Source organism: Carcharhinus amblyrhynchos, chromosome 2 (genome assembly GCF_965287045.1).
Source record: "Carcharhinus amblyrhynchos chromosome 2, sCarAmb.v2.hapA, whole genome shotgun sequence".
Taxonomy (NCBI): Eukaryota; Metazoa; Chordata; class Chondrichthyes; order Carcharhiniformes; family Carcharhinidae; genus Carcharhinus; species Carcharhinus amblyrhynchos.
In genome coordinates this window covers 103,461,170-103,484,184 of record NC_137325.1, presented here as the reverse complement: position 1 = coordinate 103,484,184, position 23,015 = coordinate 103,461,170, and the positions used below count along the sequence as shown (strand labels likewise).

Sequence of the window (23,015 nt, the reverse complement as noted above, 5' to 3'; positions counted from 1 at the left end):
TTCACTCAGAGGGTGGTGGGTGAGTGGAATCGGGTGCCGGTGGTGATGGTGGAGGCAAATTCGATAGGGTCTTTTAAGAGTCTTCTAGATGAGTACAAGGGACTTAGTAAGATAGAGGGTTTTAGGTAAACCTAGTAGGTAGAGTTATGTTCGGCGCAACTTGTGGGATGAAGGGCCTGTTTGTGCTGTAGTTTTTCTATGTTCTATGTTCATTCATGACTTTGGTAAGTGCAACATTGTGCAGAGGCAAGAGGGTTGGAGGGGCTCTGGGTTCTTCCATAGTCTGGGTATATTCTGCAAGTCTCAGATAGGGCTGCATACCGAATCAGAGATCTGCATGGTGATTGGAATGGGGGAAAATGACAGAGATGTGGGGATGGAAGATGTGGGGGACAATGGACTATGGTGGGGTTGGGGAGGGTGGCGGGGGGGTCAATGGCAGGCAGAGGAGAGACTGAGTGTGGGGAAGTTGGAGCCTGACATGGATAGGAAAGAGGTGGAGAGACTCTTCCCGCTCAGAAAGGATAATAGGACTAGGGGACACAGCCTCAAGATAAAGGGGGGGCGGTTTAGAACGGAGTTGAGGAGGAACTTCTTCACTCAAAGGGTGGTGAATCTCTGGAATTCTCTGCCCGTTGAAGTGGTGGAGGCTGCCTCGCTAAATATTTTTAAGACGTGGGTTGATGGGTTTTTGATAAGAGAGGGGATTAAGGGTTATGGGGAGAGGGCGGGAATGTGGAACTGAGCCACGACAGATCAGCCATGATCTTATTGAATGGCGGGGCAGGCTCGAAGGGCTAGATGGCCTACTCCTGCTCTTATTTCTTATGTTCTTATGGAAGACTGTAACAGACGTGGAAGAGAAATTGAACTGTATGAATGGGTAGGGGTGCACAAGGACTCTGGAATACATATGTGTATATCGGGAAATGTGGCCCAAGAAGAATCAAAGGATGGGTTGCATAGAGGCTCTTGGGGGTGAGAAACATCTTGCACAATTGGACAGTTGCATAGAGACTCTTGGGATGGGTGGTGAGTGAGACTGTGTTATCATCAGTAAACAAGGACTGTTGTAGTTCCTGGTCTGGGGCCAAGAGTTCAGGTGAATGGACATCAGGGACTGCTGCCATGGAGCTCACAAAACCACAAGTGTGTAATTGGTTGCACCCTGTACTCCAGGGAAGTCTGAGTTAGCTGCAAACCTCAGAAATCTGGCAGCCTGGCGAGCTTCATTGCGTGTAAATTTCATGTAATTTTTTAATACATGTTTGTTCATGGGGTGAGTGGCCCAATTCTGAGTGTGTGTAAGAGACAACCGCATTGCTGTGGTTGGGGCGTTGCATGTAAACCAGACCGGGTAAGAATGGCAGATTTCTTTCCCTAAATAACATTAGTGACCTAAAAGGGTTTTTACAACAATCATTATGGTCATCATTAGATTTTAATTCCAGATTTTTACTGAATTCAAATTTCACCATCTGCTGTAGTGGGATTTGAACACTGATCCCCAGAACATTACCCTGCGTCTCTGGATTACTAGTCCAGGGATGCACTGGTCTCTGGATTTCTAGTCTACTGTGCCATTGCCTCCCCCTGATTTAGAATATCACCATTTTCTTGTAGTTTTAAAGCTTAGTTCCTAATGCAGTTATATTAGTAATATTTCAGAATAGTGAAACCCATTTTGCCAGTTTCTCCACACAAAGTTCTGAAACTGGACAAGTTGTTCCTAGGAGACACTGAGAAACACATTGGCACTTCCTCACAGTTAGGCAAAATCAGATGGCTATTTACTTCCTATTATCCTTCACCCTTCTATTCTAACATACCTTATGGCCAGTTAGAGCCTCAAATCCAAATCAATTGCTCACCTTGTTGACCAAGGAATGACATTTATTGTAGGAGATCTAAAGTAATGGGAAAATTAGGAGATTGTGAATCACATTTTAACACAAACTACATTCGGAAGCCCTTTGGATTTTTAAGTGCCCGATGTTTCCTGTTCAGGAAGCTATTGTGTAATATTTCACCATTGCAAACATCAGCAGCTGAGAGTTTACAATCTCAGAACTCATTCTACATCATTGTAATTAATTCTCAGTCTGCCAGATCTAAAATTAAAACCAGCATCATATAAACGGAATCTCACCGATGGATAAGATGCTATGTTTCTGCACTGTTGAGATTCAGAGCACCTTCTCATGGCCAATTCGATAAATTGCCAAACAGCAGGTTTGCTCTGTCTGATCTGAGGAAATTGCATCAAAGATTTTCCTATAACTCAGTCATGGAATTGATTACAAATCACTGGTATGCATGGTATGAATCTCCAGCATTGTCAGAATATTTTAAATGGTGCATAAAACAGACTCAGCCTGAGACCCAGAACTTTAGATCTTAGATTTACCAGTGAGTATTATTTTAACTGGATTGTCACTAGTGTTGAAGTAACAGTAATGTAAGTCCCCGTTTGATGCTCGTGTCTTCAGAAAAAAAAATCAGTGTAATTGTATTATAAATAAAAGATAATTTTACTAGAAAAACTCAGATGGTTTTTCCAATTGCTTTGTAATCATAAAATTTAGAGGTTGGTTCCAGCTCAAATTGTATCCAGATTTCATTTAAGCAAAAAGGCTAAAGGTTAATGGGGCTTTCATGAAAAGTTGTTCATCAGGGGACCAGTTGTCTTCATTTACTTTGAAATTTTAGGAAAGTCATAGAAAACATGAACGATATATATTTATCAGTAGCTATATAAGACAAGCTCTGCTTCGAGGACCCTTGAGACCCTTAAACGTTGACTATCATATTTGGGAGCCACTAGCCTCGGAAGAGGGAAATGGTGGTATCTCCTGCGGGCTGGCATGTGCTACCATGACAACCAGTGACTACTGCAGCTGGGCAACAGATGCTAACTCTGGAAACCACAACCAAAATGTCACCTGACAGTTTCATGTGCAGCGCATGTGGTAGAAACTGCCTCTCAAGAATTGATTTTCATAGCCATCAGCAAAGCTGCACTAAATGAAACCCCCTCTCACCTGCATTTCCATCATCTCTCATAGACGGAAGGACGATAATACATAATACAATCCCTTGTTAGCTACCTTCCAAAGATGTAGTAATATAGGCAAAATCAGGTTAGTTACTTCCTGTCATTCACACCTCTGGAATCCAGCTGTTGTGTTTTCCATTTTTAGATCAAAACTGAAATGAGGTCTGGATCAGAATGGTGTTGGTGGAATCCAAACTGAACATCAATGAGCAGGTTATTAGTGAATAGGTGCCACTTATTGGCACTGTCAGCACCTTCCATCTCTTCGCTTATGATTGAAAATAAGTTGATGGGTGGTAATTGTCCCGACTGAATCTGTTCTGCTTTTTGTAGACAGGGCATACCTGCGGAATTTTCCAACCTTGGCAGGTAGATCCCAGTGATATCACTCTACTGGAAGAGATCATGGAATCATAGAGCTGTGACTCTGTGATAAGAGTCACAGCTGCTCTGGGGCACAAGACTGTAGTTCTACAGCCAGGATGTTGTCAGGATGCATCACCTTTATTATATCCACACTGCTCAGCTATTTCTTTGTCATGTGGAGTGAACTGAATTGACCAAAGACTGGCTTTTGTAACGATGGATACCGTATTCCTTCAAATATCCCTTAACTGTGAACGACCCATTATTGCACTGTGGTGTCCCCTTAATATAACTGTGCGTGCATACATGATAAAAGGGCTGCTGCCTGTGCCAGTTCATTTACTCTGCTGGGCAGCACATTCCCAATTGCTGCATTGCCATACACCTACACACCTTGGAGGGAACAACGGCGGAGACCTCAGGTGAAGGTTACCATAAAACATCCACTCAGCACTGCTGGCAGAAGATGGTTATCTACAACAACAACTTATATAAATATAAAGCATTTAATGTCATAAAACTTCCCAAGGTCCTTCATAAGAATATCATAACCATATAACACTTAAACACATAAAAGATTAGTTGAGCAAAAGCTTGGTCAAACTGGTGTGTTTTAAGGAGCGTCTTAAAGCAGCAACATGAGATAGCGAGAGGGAGAGGCATTGGAAGATACCAGTACTGTCATGCCTAATCCATACAAATGAAATAGGGGCACAAGTAGGCGACTCAACCCCTCAAGTTTGCTCTGCCACTTCATAAGATCGCAGCTGATCTGATTGTGTTTGTAATTCCACATTCCCATCTATTCCAGATAAACTTTTATTCTTTTTCCTGAAAGAATCTATCTGCCTCCACTTTAAAGATCTTCAATGACTCTGCCCTCATCGCCTATTGAGGTGGAAGAGTTCCAAAGTCTTACAACTCTGTAATGGAATAGTTTTTTCTTATCTCTGTCCTAAAAGGCTGCCACCTAATTTTAAACCAATGGCCCCTAGTTCTGGACTCACCTACAAGAAGGCTCATTCGTCCTGGCTTGTCAGGATCATTCAGAATCTTATTTATTTCAATCGAGTCATCCCTCTTCTGAACTCCAGGAAACAAGCCCAGCTGTTCCAACTATCCTCATAAGACAACCCACTCATTCCAGGTATCAATCCTGTAAACTCTTCTAACCTATCTCTAAGCTACATCTATTCTTCCTTAAGTAAGATAATCAAAATTGTACATAGTATTCGAGATGTGTCTCACCAATGTTCTGGAGAACTGAAGCATAGCATCCTTACTTTTATGTTCAATTCTTCTTGTAATAAAGGTTACCATTCAATTGGCTTTCTTAAATATTTGTACCTGCATACTTTTTTTGTTACTCGTGCTAGAACACTTAGATCACTCTGCACCTCAGAATTCTGCCATCATTCTCCACTGAAATAATATTCTTCTCTTTCTGCTAAAGTGAGCAACTTTGCATTTCCTCACATTATGTTCCATCTGCCAAATTTTTTGCCCATTCACTCAACCTGTTTATATCCATCCCCAAATGTCTTATATCCTCTTCACAACATGTTTTCCTACCTATTTTTGTGTAATCTGCAAATTTAGTTGCCATGCCTTTGCTCCCCTCATCTAAGTCATTCATGTAAATTTTAATAAGTTGAAGTCCACTCGTTACATCCTACCATCAGAAAATCACCCATTTATGCACACTCTATTTTCTACTATGCATGCTAATATGTTGCTCCCAATAACATGAGCTTTTATTTTTGTCAATAAATTTTAATGTGACACCTTATCAAATGCTTTCTGGAAATCCAAGTACAGTACTTCAAATGTTTCCCTCTTTCCACAGCACGTTACTCCTTCAAAGGACTCCAATAAATTGGTTGACCACGATTTCCCGTTCACAAAAACATGTTGACTCTTTTCAATTGCCTTGAGTTTTTGTAAGTGCCCAGCTATAACCACCTTAATGATTGATTCTAGCACCTTCCTCATGCCTGATGTTAAGTTAATTGGCCGATTGTTTCCTGTTTTCTGCCTTCCTCCCTTCTTGAATTGAGGGCATATATTTGCTACTTCCCAATCTGATGGAACCTTTTCAAAATCCACTGAATTTTGTAAAATTAATACCGATGCATCTACTACCTAATTAGCCACTGCTTTTAAGACCTTAGGGTGAAGTCCATCAGGACCCAGAGATTTGTCAGCCATAGCTCCACCAGTTTGCTCAGTACTGCTGCCCTAATGATTGCAATTTCATCAAGTTCCCCTCTCCCTCCAATTCTTGAGTTACTATTACTGAAATGTTTTTTGTATCCTCTATTGTGAAAACAGAAACAAAATATTTGTTCATTTCATCTGCCATTTTCTTATTATCTACTATTAACTCCCATTCTCACTGTCTAGATGATCAACACTCACTTTCCTTACTCTTTTCCTTTTGTAAAATCTGTACAAACTCTTGCTATTGATTTTAACATTTCCAGCCTTCTTCTTCTCATACTCTAATTTCTTTCTCCTGATTAACCTTTTAGTCATTCTAAGCTGTCATATGACCTGTCATTCATCTTTGTGAAATTATATGCTTTTTTCTTAAGTTTGATGCTTTCCTTAACTTCTTACTTAACGAAGGATGGTGGGTCCTCCCCTTGGATTTTTTAATAATAGAAATAGTTACTCTGAATATTCTGAAATATCCCCATAAATGTCTGCCACTGTTCCTCTATTGATTTATGCTGTTGCCTAGTCTCCCAGTTAATTTCAGCTATCTCATCTTTCATGTCTGCACAGTTGCCCTTATTTAAATTTATAATACTAGTCTCAGACCCACTCTTCTCCCTTTCAAACTGGATGTAAAATTCAATCATATTGTGGTTGCTACTATTTAAGAGTACCTTTACTCTAATTAGTCCTAAATTAGCAGACTGCTTTTCCATCATCTAGCACTGAATAGGCACAAAGATGTGTTCTTAGGTTGATTGGTGTAACAAATTGTCCCTAAATTAGTCTCCCCTCAATCTAGTTTCCAATGTGGAATGCCATAAGCATAAACAAGGGTCATGGGTGGAGAGGGGACTCACACAATGTTTAAATGGCGGTGCGGGCTCGTTGGGCCGAAGGGCCTGTTTCCTGTGCTGTGTTGTTCTTTGAGACCATTGGAATAATCAGATTTAGAGGTAATAAAGGTATGAATAAAGGTTTCAGTGGCACACATGCTAAGGCAGGTGAAGTTACAGAGTGGAACAAAGCTGTCTAGTGAATGAATGTAAAGACAGAAGTTCATCCCAGAGTCAAATGTGACACCAATGTTGCAAATAGACAGGTGTAATGTCATAATAATGGCATGGAGAAGGAAGGAGCAAGGTGCTGCAGTGCATCTCACCAATGGTACACACTGATGCCACTGTGCTTCACTGGTGGAGGGAGTGAATGTTTAAGTGGTGGTTGAGGTGCCCAACAAGCAGGCTACTTTGTCCCGGATGTTGTTGAGATTCTTGAGTATTGTTGAGGCTGCACTCATCCAGGCAAGTGGAGAGTATTCCATCACACTCCTGACTTGAAACTTGCAGATGAAAGACAAGCTTTATGGAGTCAAGAAGTAAATTACTTGTTGCAGAATTCCAGCCTCTGACCTGTTCCTTTAGCCACAGTATTTGTACCACTGTTTCAGTTCCATATTGCATTAATGGCAACCCCCAGGATGTTGATAGTGGAGATTCAGTGATGGTAATGTCAGTGAATTCATGGACAGATGGTTAGTTTTTCTCTTGTTGCAGTTGGTATTGCCTAGCACTTGTGTTGCTTGAATGTTACTTCCCATTTATCAGTCCAAGCCTGTATATCATCCAGCTCGTGCTGCAGATGGATATGGACTGCTTCAGTATCTGAATATGTGAATGGTGTTGAACTTTGTACAATTATTAGTGAACATTCCTACTTCTGACCTTATGATGAAGAGAAAGTTATTGATGAAGCAGTTGAAAAGCAAAGTTTATTTATTGGTCACAAGTAGGCTTACATTCATACTGTAATGAAGTTACTGTGAAAATCCCCTAGTCATTACACTCCAGTGCCAGGTACACAGGGGGGGAATTTAGCATGGCCAATGCACCTAACATACACATCTTTGGACTGTGGGAGGAAACCCATGCAAACACAGGGAGAATGTGCAAACTCTGCATAGTGACTCAAGCTGGGAATCGAATCCAGATCCTTGGTGCTCTGAGACAGCAATGCTAACCCACTGTACCACCATGCCCCCCAAAGATGGTGAGCCTGAGGCATTCCAGCAGTGATGTCCTGAACTGAGATGATTGATCTCCAACAACAACAACCACATCTTCCTTTGTGCTAGGTATGACCCCAGCCAATGAAGAGTTTTCTCTGATTCCCATTGATTTCCTAGTTTTGCTTGGGCTCCCCGCTGCCAGAGTCCTTCAAATGCTGCCCTGATGTCAAAGGCAGACAGTTTCACCTCACATTTTGAGTTCAGCTCTTTTGTCCATGTTTGGACCAAGCCTACAAGAGGTCAGGAATTGAATAGCCCAGCTGGAGCCCAAATTGAGAGTCAGGTCAATACTGAGTATGTACTGCTTGATAGCACTGTTAATGACACCTTCCATCACTTTGCTGATCGAGACTAGACTGATGGAACAGTAATCGGCCAGTTTGGATCTGTCCTGCTTTTAGGGGACAGGACATATTCCAGCAATTTTCCACATTGCTGGGTAGATATCAGTGTGATAGCTATACTGGACCAGCTTGGTTGGAGTACAAGTCATCAATACAATTGCTGGAATGTTGTCAGGGCCTATAGTCTTTGTAGTATCCAGAACCTTCAGTTGTTTCCTGACATCACATGAAGTAAATTGAATTGGCTGAAGAATGACATCTATGATGCTGGGGAGCTCAGGAGGAGGCTGAGATGAATCATCCACTTCATACTTTGCACTTCTGGCTGAAGACATTTGAAAATGCTTCAGCCTTATCTTTTGTACTGATGTGCAAGGTATTCCACCCCCCCACCCCACCCCGCCAACCATCATTGAAGGTGAAGATATTTGTGGAGATACCCCCCTCCTGCTAGTTGTTTAATTATCCACCACCGTTCATGACTGGAATGCATTGAGTTTGGATCTGATCAGCTGGGTGTGAATCACTTAGCTCTATCAGTGACATGCTGTTTCTGCTGTTTGACATATAAGTCGACCAGATTCATTTTTAGGCATTCTTCATTGAACCATAATGGATCCTTGATTTCATGGTAATGGTAGGCCATAAGATTACAGATTGTGGTTGAATTCTGCTGCTGCTGAGGGCCCACAGCACCTCATTGCTATCCAGTTTTGAATTGCAAGATCTGTTCAAAATCTATCCAACTTAGCATGGTGGTAATGTTACACATCACAATGGAGGCTATCCTCAATGTGAAAGTGGGACTTTGTGGATTGTATGGTGATCGTTCCTACCATACTGTGATGGTCAGATGCATTTGCTACAGGTAAATTCATCAGGACAAAGTCATGTAGGTTTTCCCATCGTCAGCTCCTTCACAACATGCCACAGACCCAATCTAGCAGTTATGTCTTTTACAGATCAGAGACCTTGGTCAGTAGTGGTGCCACCCAGCCATTTGTGGTGATGGACATTGAAATTCTCCACCCAGAGTACATTTTCTGTCCATGCCATCCTTATGCTTCCTCCAAGTACTGATTCATCAGCTGAGGAGCCGCAGTAGGTAGTAATCAGCAGGAAATTTCCTTGCTTATATTTGATCAGATGCCATGACACTTCATGGGGAGTCAATATTGAGGACTCCCAGGGGTCTGCTGGCTCGGTTGAGGGGAGAGGTTGGACAGAGGTTCTACTGGATAAGCGGGGCTGGGGCTTGGTTAAGAAGAGTCACTGAGGTAATGACTGAGTGGAAGTTGGGTCATTGGGAAGAGGAAATGGGGGTGGCAGATTGGGAAAGAAACTGAAGACTGATTGAGTGGGGGAAAGAGGAGATTGGAAAGAGGGACATTGCGTGTCCGTGTAGAAGGGAAGAGGAGCTTATTGCAACACATGCATGGGTTGGAGAGGGGCTTCGCTGAGGCTTCTTTCACCAGGGAAATGGAGAGCACATGAATTATCTTTATAAAATATGTTAAAACATAATGTTCATAGGATGTATATTATATATTGAATTATAATTGCAAACTTTAATACTTATATACTGAGAGTTACTATGCTGATGTATTGTTTTGTTTTTGGTGGCATTCGGGGTCATGTTGATTTTCAGTTTTTAAAATGTATTCACATCAGAAAATAGCTTAGGAAGCTTTACAACAATCTGAGGTCCCTCTCTGTTTCAAGACCACAACTGTTATCCTGGTACCTAAGAAAAATGAAGTAGCAGCGGCCAGTGGCTCTGTCATCCATCATTATGAAGTGGTTTGAAAGGCTAGTCATGGCACGAATCAATTTCAGCCTCCCGGACTAACTGGATCCACTACCATTTGCCTACCACTACAACAGGTCCACAGTAGATATCATCTCTCTGGCCCTGCACTCAACCCTGGAACACCTGGATAACAAATACATCTATGTCAGACACCTATTTATTGACTACAGCTCAGCCTTCAACACTATTATTCCCATGAAACGCCTCTCCAAACTCCATGGCCTGGGCCTCTGTGACTGGATCCTGAGCTTCTGAACTCGCTGACCACAATCAGTAAGGACAAGCAACAACACCTCCTCCACAATCATTCTCAACACTGGTGCCCCACTAGGCTGTGTTCTCAGCCCCCTACTATACTCCTTATACACCTATGACTATGTGGTCAAATTCCCCTCCAATTCAATTTTCAAGTTTGCTGATGACACCACCATAGTGAGTCAGGTCTCAAAAAATGATGAGACAGTACAGGAATGAGATAGAGAATCTCGTGAACTGGTATGACAACAATAATCTCTTCCTCAATATCAACAAAATGAAGGAGGCATAAAGGAGAACGTGCCCCTGTCTACATCAACAGGGACTAACTAGAAAACATTGAGAGCTTCAAGTTTTTAGGTGTCCAGATCACCAACAACCTGTTTCCCCAGGCTGCTGCTATAGTTAAGAAAGCCCATCAATGACTACTTTTTCAGAAGACTAAGGAAATCTGGCATATCAGCTATGACTCTCACCAACCTTTACAGATGCACCACAGAAAACATTTTTTCTGGTTGTATCACAGCTTGCTATGGCTCCTGCTCTGCCAAATACCACAAAGGTTGTGACTGTAACCCATTCCATCATGCAAACCAGCCTCCCATCCACTGACTCTGTCAACACTTCCCGCTGCCTTGGCAAAGCAGCCAGCAGAATTAAGGACACCATGCATCTGGACATTCTCTCTTTCACCTGCTTCTTTCGGGTAAAAGATGCAAAACTCTGAGGCAATGTACCAACCGAATCAAGAACAGCTTCTTCTCTGCTGCTTTCGGACTTTTGAATGGACTTACCATGCATTAAGTTGATCTTTCTCTGCACGCTAGCTATGACTGAAATACTGCATTCTGCACTCTCTCATTTCCTTTTCGATGAACAATATGCTTTGTCTGTATCGCACACAAGAAACAATGCTTTTCACTATATGTTAATACATGTGACAATAATAAATCAAATAATAATAATTCAAATCAAAAAAGCAGTGGCATAGCGGCTGGAATTTTACCACCCCGCCTGCCACAAGACTCAGAGCAGGCAAGGGGTAAACTATGAAAAGGACCCTGGGTGGAATTTTATGGTTTTAGAACGAACAAAGCTGTAAAATCTCGCCCAATGAGTCACTCATGGTTCATTTGGTAACACACTCACCTGTTTCAGTATCCACTCCGACTCCAGGAGTCCAGACTGAAACTGCATTGAGAAATGTTGCAGTTTGAAAGATCCAAGGCAATGCATACCAGAGCTATTCTGACATAATAACATTGTGACCGGAATTTTACCACCCCACCTACCACAGGAATTGGAGTGGGCGAGGGGCATATCATGAAAAGGTCCATTGACTCAGGTGGGAAAAGCTGTCTTGGTTTCATGAGAAAACTCTTGAATCCAACCTCACATTGCCAAGATCTCTTGCCACGAACACATAAAAGTAAATGTAGGATGAATAAAGGAGAAAAAACATGATTTCGCAAATAAGACGTAGAATTAACAGCCTACAAAACAAGCAAATCCCTACATTATAAAACCCACAATGGTTTGTAAATAATTTGAAAATGTAATGAACACAACCTAACAACATATAATCTATGGACTTTGATACAGAATGCAGTGTAGTAAATACTTCATTTCTATTTTGTCAATTGAGGAGATCTGTATTTTGAAACACGTTGAAATGATAATTGCACAAAACCTTTTACTATTTTGAATTTTATTTAATAATTCTCAATATGAAAAGACGCATGGATATGATCTTCACGATGTGGCAACGAGAAGAGAAATGCAGAGTATTGCACCCCTTTTTCATAGCCTCCTTTCATCTCACAAAGGCCCTTGATGCTGTCGAACATGAGGGATTATGGAGGCTCTGTCTCCACTTCAGCAGCCCCCAAAGGTTTGTCACCATCCTCCACTTGTTCCACGATGTGATGATACTGCGTCTTTAAGAAATTTATTTGCAACATTTCTTGTGCAGGATGTATTTTATCCATTCTTTTTATTATCGGTGCTGCTGGCTCTATAACCACCATTCTCTATTGTTCCTGCAACCGTTTAATTGCTAGAACACTTGTTTTAATCTGGACTAATGCTATACAGATGTTTTTAGTGTGCCCTTGGGATTTTGCAGAGTAGGGCTTCATTAGAATGATTGACAAGGAACACATCATGTGACTGGGTGAAGCTAGGCTTACACAAACTATTCAAGTCAGATAGTGCTTGGAGTTGTTAGCGAGCAATGCCTCTATTTTCCCCTCTCTGAAGTTGGTGACTGGAATGTGCTTGGAAATAAGACTGTTTCTCTGAGATTCTGCTGTAAAAAAAATCAGAAGATTGGTGTCCATCTGGATCTCTGTTCAAGAGTGTTAAAAGGCTGGAAATCTAATATCCATGTGAGCATATTTAGTTTTTGGTACTAACTGGTTCTGAAAAAGCGATTTATGTCAATAGGGATACTGCTAAATTGGAATAATGGATATAGATAACTATTAAGAATTATATTTTGTCATGATTAAGTAAATTATAACTAAATTGGTAAAAGTTAGCTCATTCTTTTCATTATATCCTAACTGTGTTCTTAAATAAAATTTGTTTTGATAAAAGCTTCCTAGTGGGTCATTTGAATCATACCTGGAGGGAAATACTTATGCTCACTCTAATGCCAAAATCAAAAGGAGAACTTAGAGTCTAGGTTAACTTCATGATATATCTTGGAGTTTCTGATCTGATCCCTAACAATTATGACATGCAATCTATAATCCTGACCAACGAAACTACCACAGAATGAATTCACGTTTGGACTAGAATCAAGCAAAGATGTGTCATCGCACAAACACTCCTCTCAATCTTACTTATAGCAATGCTGCATCCTATTCTCAGCAAACTCTCTGCTGGAGTGGAACTGAACTGCAGAACAAATGAGAATTTATTCAACTTCTGGCGCCTGCAGGCCAGATCCAAGATAATCCTTTCTGCTCTCATTGAACTGCAGTATACAGACAACACTTGTGTCTATACACAGTTGGAGGCCGAGATCCAAACCATCATTAACACCTTTGCTGAGGTGAGCAAGGGAATGGGCCTTATACTAAACATTGTAAGACCAAGATCTTCAGAGATGTGAACTATATACATCAGAAAACTCAAAACACTGGGGAAGTATCACCAGCGCTGCCTCTGCAAGGTCCTGCAAATCCATTGGCAATTTGATGTACCAACATCAATGTCCTTGCTCAGGTCAACATCCCCAGCATGGGAGTATCGACCATGCTCAATCAATTCCAGTGGGTGGGCAACATCAACCATGTGCCTGACATGAGACACCTGAAACAAGCGCTCTACTCTAAACTTCAACACAGCAAATGAGCCCCCAGAAGGGCAGAGGAATGGTGGGGCAGGCTTGAAGGGCTAGATGGCCTACTCCTGCTCCTATTTTTTATGTTCTTATGTTATCAAAATCACCTTGAAAAAGTGCAACATCTCCACTGACACCTAGGGATCCCTGGCCCAAGACTGTGCTAAATAGAGGGAAGAATTCTGGAAAAGAGATGAACCCCTTAAATTCCTCTCCAAGAGCAAACTGAAGCCAAGTGTCAACAGCAAAAGGACAGCTTTGCAATCCTAGCACCCCACCCACCCGCTCCACCAAATCCAGTCTGCACCTTCTGAGTCAGAGACTGTAGGTTATGCGCTGGACTCCTCAGAACTAACCTTCAGTGTGAAAGCAAGTCATCCTTGACTCTGAGGGACTGTATAAGAAAAGAATGTCACGAGCTATGATGGCTTATTTTATTTGTATCATCATCACACCTCAGCACTTGCCACATTGATTTTTCAATAAGGGTTGGATTTTCCAGCCATGCTCACCTCAAGACCAGAAAATCCCACCCGAGATCAACGGACCTTTGCATAGTCCTTCTCCCACCCGCTACCATTCCTGTGGCAGGTGGGAGAGGAAAGTTCTAGTCATTATCTATCTATGGTAACCTTGCCTGCTTCATGAAACTATTTGAAGAATAGGGGAGTTAACCCTTGGGTACTGGTCAGTATTTGTCAACTTCCCAAAACTGATTAGCTGGTGATTATCACATTGTTAGTTGTGGGAGCTTCTTATGTGGAAATTGGCTGCTGCTTTTCCCACACTTCAACAGCCAATGCAAAAGTACTCCATTTGACAAAGGGTATCTGGACTGGAAACGTCAGCTCTTTTCTCTCATTACAGATGCTGCCAGACCTGCTGAGGTTTTCCAGCATTCTCTCTTTTAGTTTCAGATTCCAGCATCGGCAGTAATTTGCTTTTCTCCATTTGCTGGAATGCGATTAAAGGTGTGCAGTGGTCTTGAAAAGCACTATATAAATGCAAGTCATTGCTGTTATCACAATAAACGGCATTTGTATTAAAATTGTAATAACTGCTCTGTTTAACAGCCAGCGCGCCCTGTGATTCCTTTAATTTATCAATCTATTTATCTACTAATGTCCGTGATGCCCGAATGACTGTCAACCTTTTCTGGCCTTGGCACTGTGGCGTCAAATTATTGTCACTTCTCCTCAAAGTCTCGCTTGTAAAGTGCTTTCAAAGCAGGAGGTGATAACATACCTAATTGATTTAGACAAGAAACAATTATTGCCTTATTTCGATAGCACTGTATCACAATGAATGAAATTCGACAACAGGTTGCCAAAACACTCCTAACATCGACGATCATATCGACGACTGATCGTTGACAGATTAAATAATATGGGGCAGTAGGGACGTACTTAACCGTGAACGTGCTGCGACATGCCGTGTTTAAAAAAGAATCGCTGTAACTCAACCCAATAAGGGATTTTTTTGTACATTGTGTTGCATCAGCTTGGAGACAGTCATGATTGAAGTATGTTCTTGTTATGGTTCAGAATCCTCTCAAATTCTATTTTGTTTGTAATAAAAATGCCAGTGCACTTACTTTCAAAATTCACGCTGGATTTTAAATTTTTTTGCTATTTCGTGATTTAGTTCAACTGTAAAAAGCTGTCGTAACTTGCTAGGCTTATAAACGAAAAACTGCAAAATAACTCAGCCCTAATGCCAGATTCACGCAGTAATTTTCGTGGTTGCAAATAAAATCTGAACGTCGAAAAGTTAGATCGAATGCTCGCGTTACTCACTGGGCGGAGAGAAACAAAACTCCTGGGGAGTGACATTTGGTTGTGTATGCTGGGGGAAGGGCTTTTCATCCTTGTTTCGTCCTCCTGAATAAATTCCCACCACAGCGGTCCTCCACCTCAGACCTAAACCTCTAAACATCTGGGAATCTCGCAGCGCCGACAACATCTATCTCGGAGTCGGAACACTTCCAGTGCCTGAACCATGCCCTTGTAAACTCTCGCCAAGTTTACGATTTGCACTGCCCAGAGCCCCAATTCCCCTTTCTTGACCCCCACGTCCCTTAAGTTTTCAGCCTCTCAGCTCTCTCTCGCTCGCGCCCGCGCGCCTTCCTAGAAAACTCAAAAACATCAGCTCCCTCTCGTATCCTCGGACGTGTTTCATTTACATTCCTTTCTACATCCCTTCACTCAGTTTACCATCGGTGTGCTCAGCACCCTGGCGCCTCCCTCCTCCTTCACTCTGCCCTTAAGACTCAGTTTCCCTGAGGTTGCAGCGGTGCAAGCCCAGGGTAACAGACCTGGAACTTCCCACCGCTCTGGCTAACCACTGACCGGGGACAGAAAGAGTGAGTGAAACCCCAGATTGTTCGTCCTGTGTAACTTCCCACCGCTCTGGCCAGCCCACTGACTGTGGTAGGGAGAGTTTGAATGAAACCCCCGGCCGTTAGACCAGTAACTTCCCACCGCCCTGGTTAGCCCGGGGACCGGGGACAGAGTGAGAAATGAAACCCCAGGCTGTTAGTCCAGTAACTTCCCACTAACCGGGGATCAGAGTGAGGAGTGAAACCCAGGCTGAGTGACCGCTCCCCGGGCTCGCAGCACCCACTCCCCCCGCTAAACATCCAGCCAATAGTGCCAATTATTCAAATTTCCGCACGGCCGCCAACCAATCAGGGCGCTGCCTTTAACTCGGGCTGGGCCGGGATCGGCTCGCGATTGGCTCGAGTTGGCGGATAGAAGAATGCACCGAGCCGGTTTCGAGGCACCCCCTTGCTGATGCCGTATTAAGCAGCCGGGCGGAGAGGAGATGAGCGGAGGGGGGCGCCTGGAAACAGGCGGCGGGGAGCTGATGGAGTGACACAAATGGACAGTGGAGCCGGAGCTGGCTTGCTGCTGTTCGGGTTGGGACTCTCCTTTCTCTTTTGGCGTTTGAATTACTTCCAGCCTTGTTTTCTTCGTACGGCAAATCACATCCCCAAACTCCAGCGTCCGAAATTTTAAAGCGACAACAAACAAAAAACCAAAACAAACCAAACTTTTTTTAATGCCGTGGAATCAATTGCTGCCGCGAAGTTGTTTGGAGAGAAGGAAAGAGCGAGGGAAGAAAAAAGTATGGCTGTGAGTAATTGTTTCCATCTGGATCTGGGCAAAGTTGTGAGCGCTGCTCGCTGGCTGCTGGCGCTTCATCTGCTGCTGCTGCTGCAGGCTCCGGCAGCCGTCCGGCCACAGGGACAGTACAACAGCGAGAGGGGTATCTCCATCCCCGACCACGGCTTCTGCCAGCCCATCTCCATCCCGCTGTGCACGGACATCGCGTACAACCAGACCATCATGCCCAACCTGCTGGGGCACACCAACCAGGAGGACGCGGGCCTGGAGGTGCACCAGTTCTACCCGCTGGTCAAGGTGCAGTGCTCGCCCGAGCTCAAGTTCTTCCTGTGCTCCATGTACGCGCCGGTGTGCACGGTGCTGGAGCAGGCCATCCCACCCTGCCGCTCGCTGTGCGAGCGGGCCCGCCAGGGCTGCGAGGCGCTGATGAACAAGTTCGGCTTCCAGTGGCCCGAGAGCCTGCGCTGCGAGAACTTCCCGGTGCACGGCTCCCACGACCTGTGCGTGGGCCAGAACAACACGGAGCGGGGCAGCCCGACCCTGGACCCCACCCAGTCGCTGCCCGAGCCCAGCGACGGGGTGGGCACCGTCTACCCGCGGGGCCCGCCCGGCCGCGACGGCCTCCCGCCGCCGGCGCCGCCCTCGCCGCACTTCGTGTGCCCGCGGGTGCTGAAGGTGCCCGGCTACCTCAACTACCGCTTCCTGGGCGAGAAGGACTGCGGCGCCCCCTGCGAGCCGGGCCGCGGGCACGGCCTCATGTACTTCGGGCCGGAGGAGCTGCGCTTCGCCCGCGTCTGGATCGGCATCTGGTCGGTGCTGTGCTGCGCCTCCACCCTCTTCACCGTGCTGACCTACCTGGTGGACATGCCGCGCTTCAGCTACCCCGAGCGGCCCATCATCTTCCTGTCGGGCTGCTACACCATGGTGGCGGTGGCCTACATCGCCGGCTTCCTGCTGGAGGAGCGGGCGGTGTGCAACGAGCGCTTCGCCGACGACGGCTACCGCACCGTGGCGCAGGGCACCAAGAAGGAGGGCTGCACCATCCTCTTCATGATGCTCTACTTCTTCGGCATGGCCAGCTCCATCTGGTGGGTCATCCTCTCCCTCACCTGGTTCCTGGCGGCCGGCATGAAGTGGGGCCACGAGGCCATCGAGGCCAACTCGCAGTACTTCCACCTGGCGGCCTGGGCCGTGCCGGCCATCAAGACCATCACCATCCTGGCCGTGGGCCAGGTGGACGGCGACGTGCTGAGCGGGGTCTGCTTCGTGGGCCTGCACAACGTGGACGCGCTGCGGGGCTTCGTGCTGGCGCCGCTCTTCGTCTACCTCTTCATCGGCACCTCCTTCCTGCTGGCCGGCTTCGTCTCCCTCTTCCGCATCCGCACCATCATGAAGCACGACGGCACCAAGACCGAGAAGCTGGAGAAGCTGATGGTGCGCATCGGCGTCTTCAGCGTGCTCTACACCGTGCCCGCCACCATCGTCATCGCCTGCTACTTCTACGAGCAGGCCTTCCGGCCGCAGTGGCAGCGCAGCTGGGTCGGCCAGGCGTGCAAGGCGTACGCCATCCCCTGCCCCCGCTCCCCGCGCCCGCCCATGCGGCCCGACTTCACCGTCTACATGATCAAGTACCTCATGACCCTGATCGTGGGCATCACCTCCGGCTTCTGGATCTGGTCGGGCAAGACTCTGCACTCGTGGCGCAAGTTCTACACCAGACTGACTAACAGCAAACACGGCGAGACCACGGTGTGAGCGGGGAACTCCTGTCGTCTCCTCTTTTTTCTTTTTCATTTTTTTTATATAAAAACAACACAAAAAAAATTTAAAACCACCATTCCGAGAGGAAGGGAGAGAGAACACACCACACACAAAACACACAACAACACAGACTCAAAAGTCCCGCTTTCTGAAGTCTGAGGGTCCCACTTTCTGAGGTATGTGGCACCCACTTTCTGAAATGTGTGATTCCCACTTTCTGACTTGTAAGGGTCCCACTTTCTGAGGTGTGTGATTCCCACTTTCTGAGGTGTGTGAATCCTACTTTGAGGTGTGAAGGTCCCACTTTCTGAAATGAGATTCCCACGTTCTGACTTGAGAGTCCTACTTTCTGAGGTGTGACAGACTATATTTCAAGTACTGTAATGTACCTTGTAAATAGCATCTTGTAAAGATTTTTTTGTAATTATATATTTGTATTTAAAATATCACCTCCAGAGGTGTATCTCGTTTCCCCAATGTGTGGAGGATTTTTTTTCTTTTTTTAATCTTTTTTTGGTTTGAGGAGGAAAAGGCACTCGTTGTTTCAGTGCTCGCAAACCGAGGATTGATTGCTGCAACTCAACTTTTGGTAGTCAAAACACCGCGGAGGAAGTGGACTGCACAATGAATCGTAGACTGTGGAAAGTTAATCCTGGTGCCTGCCAACTCGCATGTCTGAATGTCGAGACCTTCCGACACATAAATTGGACCCGGAGGCAATGGGACATTTAGTCTTATCCCGGAATTAAAGGCTTCCCCTTGGGTCCTAACGCCAACCAGCTTAACATCGCATCGCTATTCGTTATACAATTTTAGAACGATTGAATCAGAGGCGAGGTTGTTTTTTAAAAAAAATAAACTAAATAATCATTTTATGCATTACTTTTACCTCTGGACACCCAGGTTACAATCCAGTATAATCCATATTTAATGGGTGCCCTGCTTCCCAAGTAATAAAGTTAATTGATTTATTTTAGCCTTGCAAAATAATCTACCCCATATAGATTTATACAAAATTGCTGAATCAAAATAAGTCTTGAAATCTGAAATTATACAGGGCATAGGAGCACTTAGTTTTGCTATTTATTTTGATTAGTTCCTCAATTGTCAGTACTAATTTCATTGGCTGGTGCACCAGGGGAAAATAAAAACACTCCATTTGTTATGTTAATTCAGCCCTACTGAAAGATCACTCCCAGTGCGTTTTTGTTATAGATTGTTTTTGACGACTTTGCTTTAACGTTTTCATGGGACAGGCAGAAAATACTGCTTTTCTGTAGCATCCATAAAGGAATGTTTAAAAGTCTAAAAACCAGGTGGTGATGTTTATATTGAACAGCAAAATTAATGCTCTTTTGGTAGCCTTTTTTTCTTTTTTAGAGAACAGAGGGAGAGGTGAACTTCAGAATCATGTGAACGGGATCAAGGTTGAGCTGAGAGTAACGTTAGGACCCAGAGTTAGTTATGGGGTAGACCATAATGAGACTCGACCGATATTTTATTAGCGTTTAAAAAGAACCCATTCCCATTCTATTCCAAGTGAGTGGTCCAGAAAACAGATTACCTGTAGAAATAATCTGTAGTACCATACCCCAGCACATTTAATCCATTGATTGAAGTGTGGGACATTTTTGTGTGAAAATGGCAAATGCTTTTTTCTTTTTCATTGTGCTATATTACAAGCATTTTAGTACAAGCATTTTAAAAGCACCGTAACTGCACATACAGGCATTTTTATTGTACTGTATTTTAAGATAATTTGCATGATTGTTATCAAATAATTAATAGGAGTCTGTAGCCATAACACCATACAAGCCTGTACTCATGATTCAAATTCATTATTGGCTTCAAGTCCCCGATGAGCAAAAATTGTCTGAACTTGGTATTCATTTATTCTTGTTCACCATTACAGAATCCTTTATATTTATAGAGCAATAGAAAAGTTTATATATTCCATATTTTTAATTTCATTGAAATAAAACTTCCAACTTTTTGTACAAAAATTAAATTGAGTCTGCCTTTACAGAAGTTTGTGTGCTTTAAAAAATAGGAACACACTCGCAGCACATTGTACACCTTGGCACTAAATTCTGTCTTCTGCAGGAGACTGTTGTTTGGTTTGTTTACTTGGTAGTTATTGTTTTAGCTATGTTTTCACATGCTTATCTGCTGTTTGAAATCAGAACAGATGAACAGAAACCTTTATGGTTATAATGTCACATTGTTTTTCATAAAATAGTTTAACACTTTGCCTTAATGTCACGCAAGATTTCCCAAATCTAAAAGTAAACAAAGCACAAAATTTCCCATTAGAATGTGGTGTCAGATAATCCTTCAGTAGTCCTTCCAAACAATTAAAAAAGCATAATTTGAAGGTCCACACACTCCAATAACTATTGTACACTAAAGTGTATTTGTATTTCTGGATTTATGCAATACCAACTTAAATGGTTAGCCCTTTTGGGTACTTAAGAATACGGTTCAACAATAAATACATTTCAAATATATAAATATGAATCAATGTATCCACCAAATTTAAAATATAGAATTTTAAATATGACAGGTATTTATTTGAAAAAAAAATTAGACACAAGCCTGAATTTAAATGTAGGCAGTCAAATGTGGTAGGATCTCAAATGTGCTCTGTGTTGGCAGCCTTGCCTCCTAATTTTTCATATTTTGAAAAATGTTGACATCTGTTGTTTCTCTGATTCCGTTTTACTGTACAATATATAGAATTGGAATTTTTGGTTGTAAATATTTTACAATTGAATATATCTTTTGAAGTTAAACACCTGTACTCCACAATCATGACACAATTTAATTCTGACTTGACAGCATCCAAAATACATTCAAATGTCACTTTTATCTATATTATTCTGATCAGGTTTTCAGATTTATACATTTTTAGAAAATATTAATAGGGTGAAATGTAAAACAAAATCAAAATGATAAGTGGTTTTATTATTTCAAAGCCTCTTGTTCTGGCACAACATCTACTGGAATAGCCTCAGAATCTCAAATCTATGATATAAACACATTACTGAAGTGCAATTCATTTCAACAACCATTTCGGTTTCATGAAGATAAATGTATGCATTTGTCAAGGTCACACACCAGCTGTTTTGTGATGCTTTTCTAAAAGTAGTAGACCATTATTAACTCCCTAAATCTGTGGATATATTTATGCATATCCCATACAGAATGGGCACTCTAATCCTTATTTATTTCCTAAGGGAGTGGCAGATAATTCCAGACATGTGACTAGATTTTGGGAACCAAATTTTTAGTTTACCGTTCAGTTCTTGGATCCTATTTTTGGAAGTTGGTCATTAAATCATACTTCCACAAGCTTCTTTATCCTTCATCTTTTAAGTAGCTGGGCACCAGAGATGCCTTTACACATTTAAATCGTGTAGATTTAAGCTTGTCTGTTGCTAATTACTGAACTGCAAATTACTCTATATTGTAACACAGGGAATGTGTATTTTGAGGGGTGCACATTTGGTGAATAATTTGACAGTAAAGTTTGTATGACTTGTAAAAAAAAAACTCAGGGTAGCATTTAAATAATCAAATTGTCAATAGCCATGTTTAAAACTGGTTATTAATTAACTGGTCATAATTTAAAAAAAACACATTTCAAAAGGGATTGGAAATTAATATTCAACTATTGTATCATCTAAGTATTTTCTTTTAAACACATTTCAAATTGTAGGAACTGTGATATTGGGTTTATTTATTTTAAAATGTTTGACCATAAAAGGATTTCATTTAGCTCAAACTATTAACATTAAAAATAGTCTGATGTGACATTTTTAACTGCTTTGATATTGCATCTTTATATTAACCTAATATATGCATTTTCAATACTTATTAAATTTAATATTCTGGCTGATGGGATTTACCATGATGCAACCTACTAAGTAAACTTCTAGTATACCATTTACTTAGATCCAAGCCATCATATTAATATAGCATTTTGTTTTAAATAACTTTAACTAACAACAATTCTCAGGCCTTTGGTTCCACAGGTGTAATGTCTCATTTTATAAATCTTAATCTTAATTATTAGGTTTGAAAGATAGATTGTCAAAAGCCGATTTAGCTCCTAGGTCAAGAATGGTTTATATATTGTTTTCCTAACAGGGGTGCCACACTTCATCACTGCCTTAGAATTATTCACGTCTACCTTCAAAGCAAAGGATCTTGTAATATGACATAAATATTTAAGATTTTAATGTTTTATTACTATTCCTGATGTAATGTGACATTTGTTACAACATTTATTAATTTGTGGTCTCAGTTGAAACCAAATCTTCTGCAGAATGTTTCTAAAAATAAAAATCACAAGATATTTATTTGCTGTAAAGTAAGGTTAGTTAAATCCTGAAAACTGTGTGTGTATCAATTAAGAACTGTAACAGCCTATAAATTTGGGATTACAATCAGTTGCAATCTGTGAAAAAAGTGACATCAAATTAATACAAAAGAAATCTTGCTGTAGGACTGATGAATGCTATGAGCAATTGAACTGAAGTATCAAATTGACAATTTAATACAGCAGAATAAAGAGAAACATTCACAGCAGATTGACTCCATCAATTAAAAAAAACAATCCCAATAGGAAACTACACCTGTTGGGAACCCTAGCACACTCTCCAC

At 42.5% G+C, this 23,015-nt stretch overlaps 1 protein-coding gene across 1 annotated transcript; it reads left to right on the top strand.

The window, feature by feature from the left end:
* The first annotated feature begins 11,857 nt into the window (after window positions 1–11,857).
* LOC145357114 (frizzled-1-like) lies at window positions 11,858–22,707 on the top strand. Its single transcript, XM_080210263.1, has one exon. It carries the CDS (start codon window positions 16,593–16,595, stop codon window positions 18,342–18,344), a length of 1,752 nt encoding a protein of 583 aa, XP_080066389.1. The 5' UTR covers window positions 11,858–16,592; the 3' UTR covers window positions 18,345–22,707.
* Window positions 22,708–23,015: the final 308 nt, after the last annotated feature.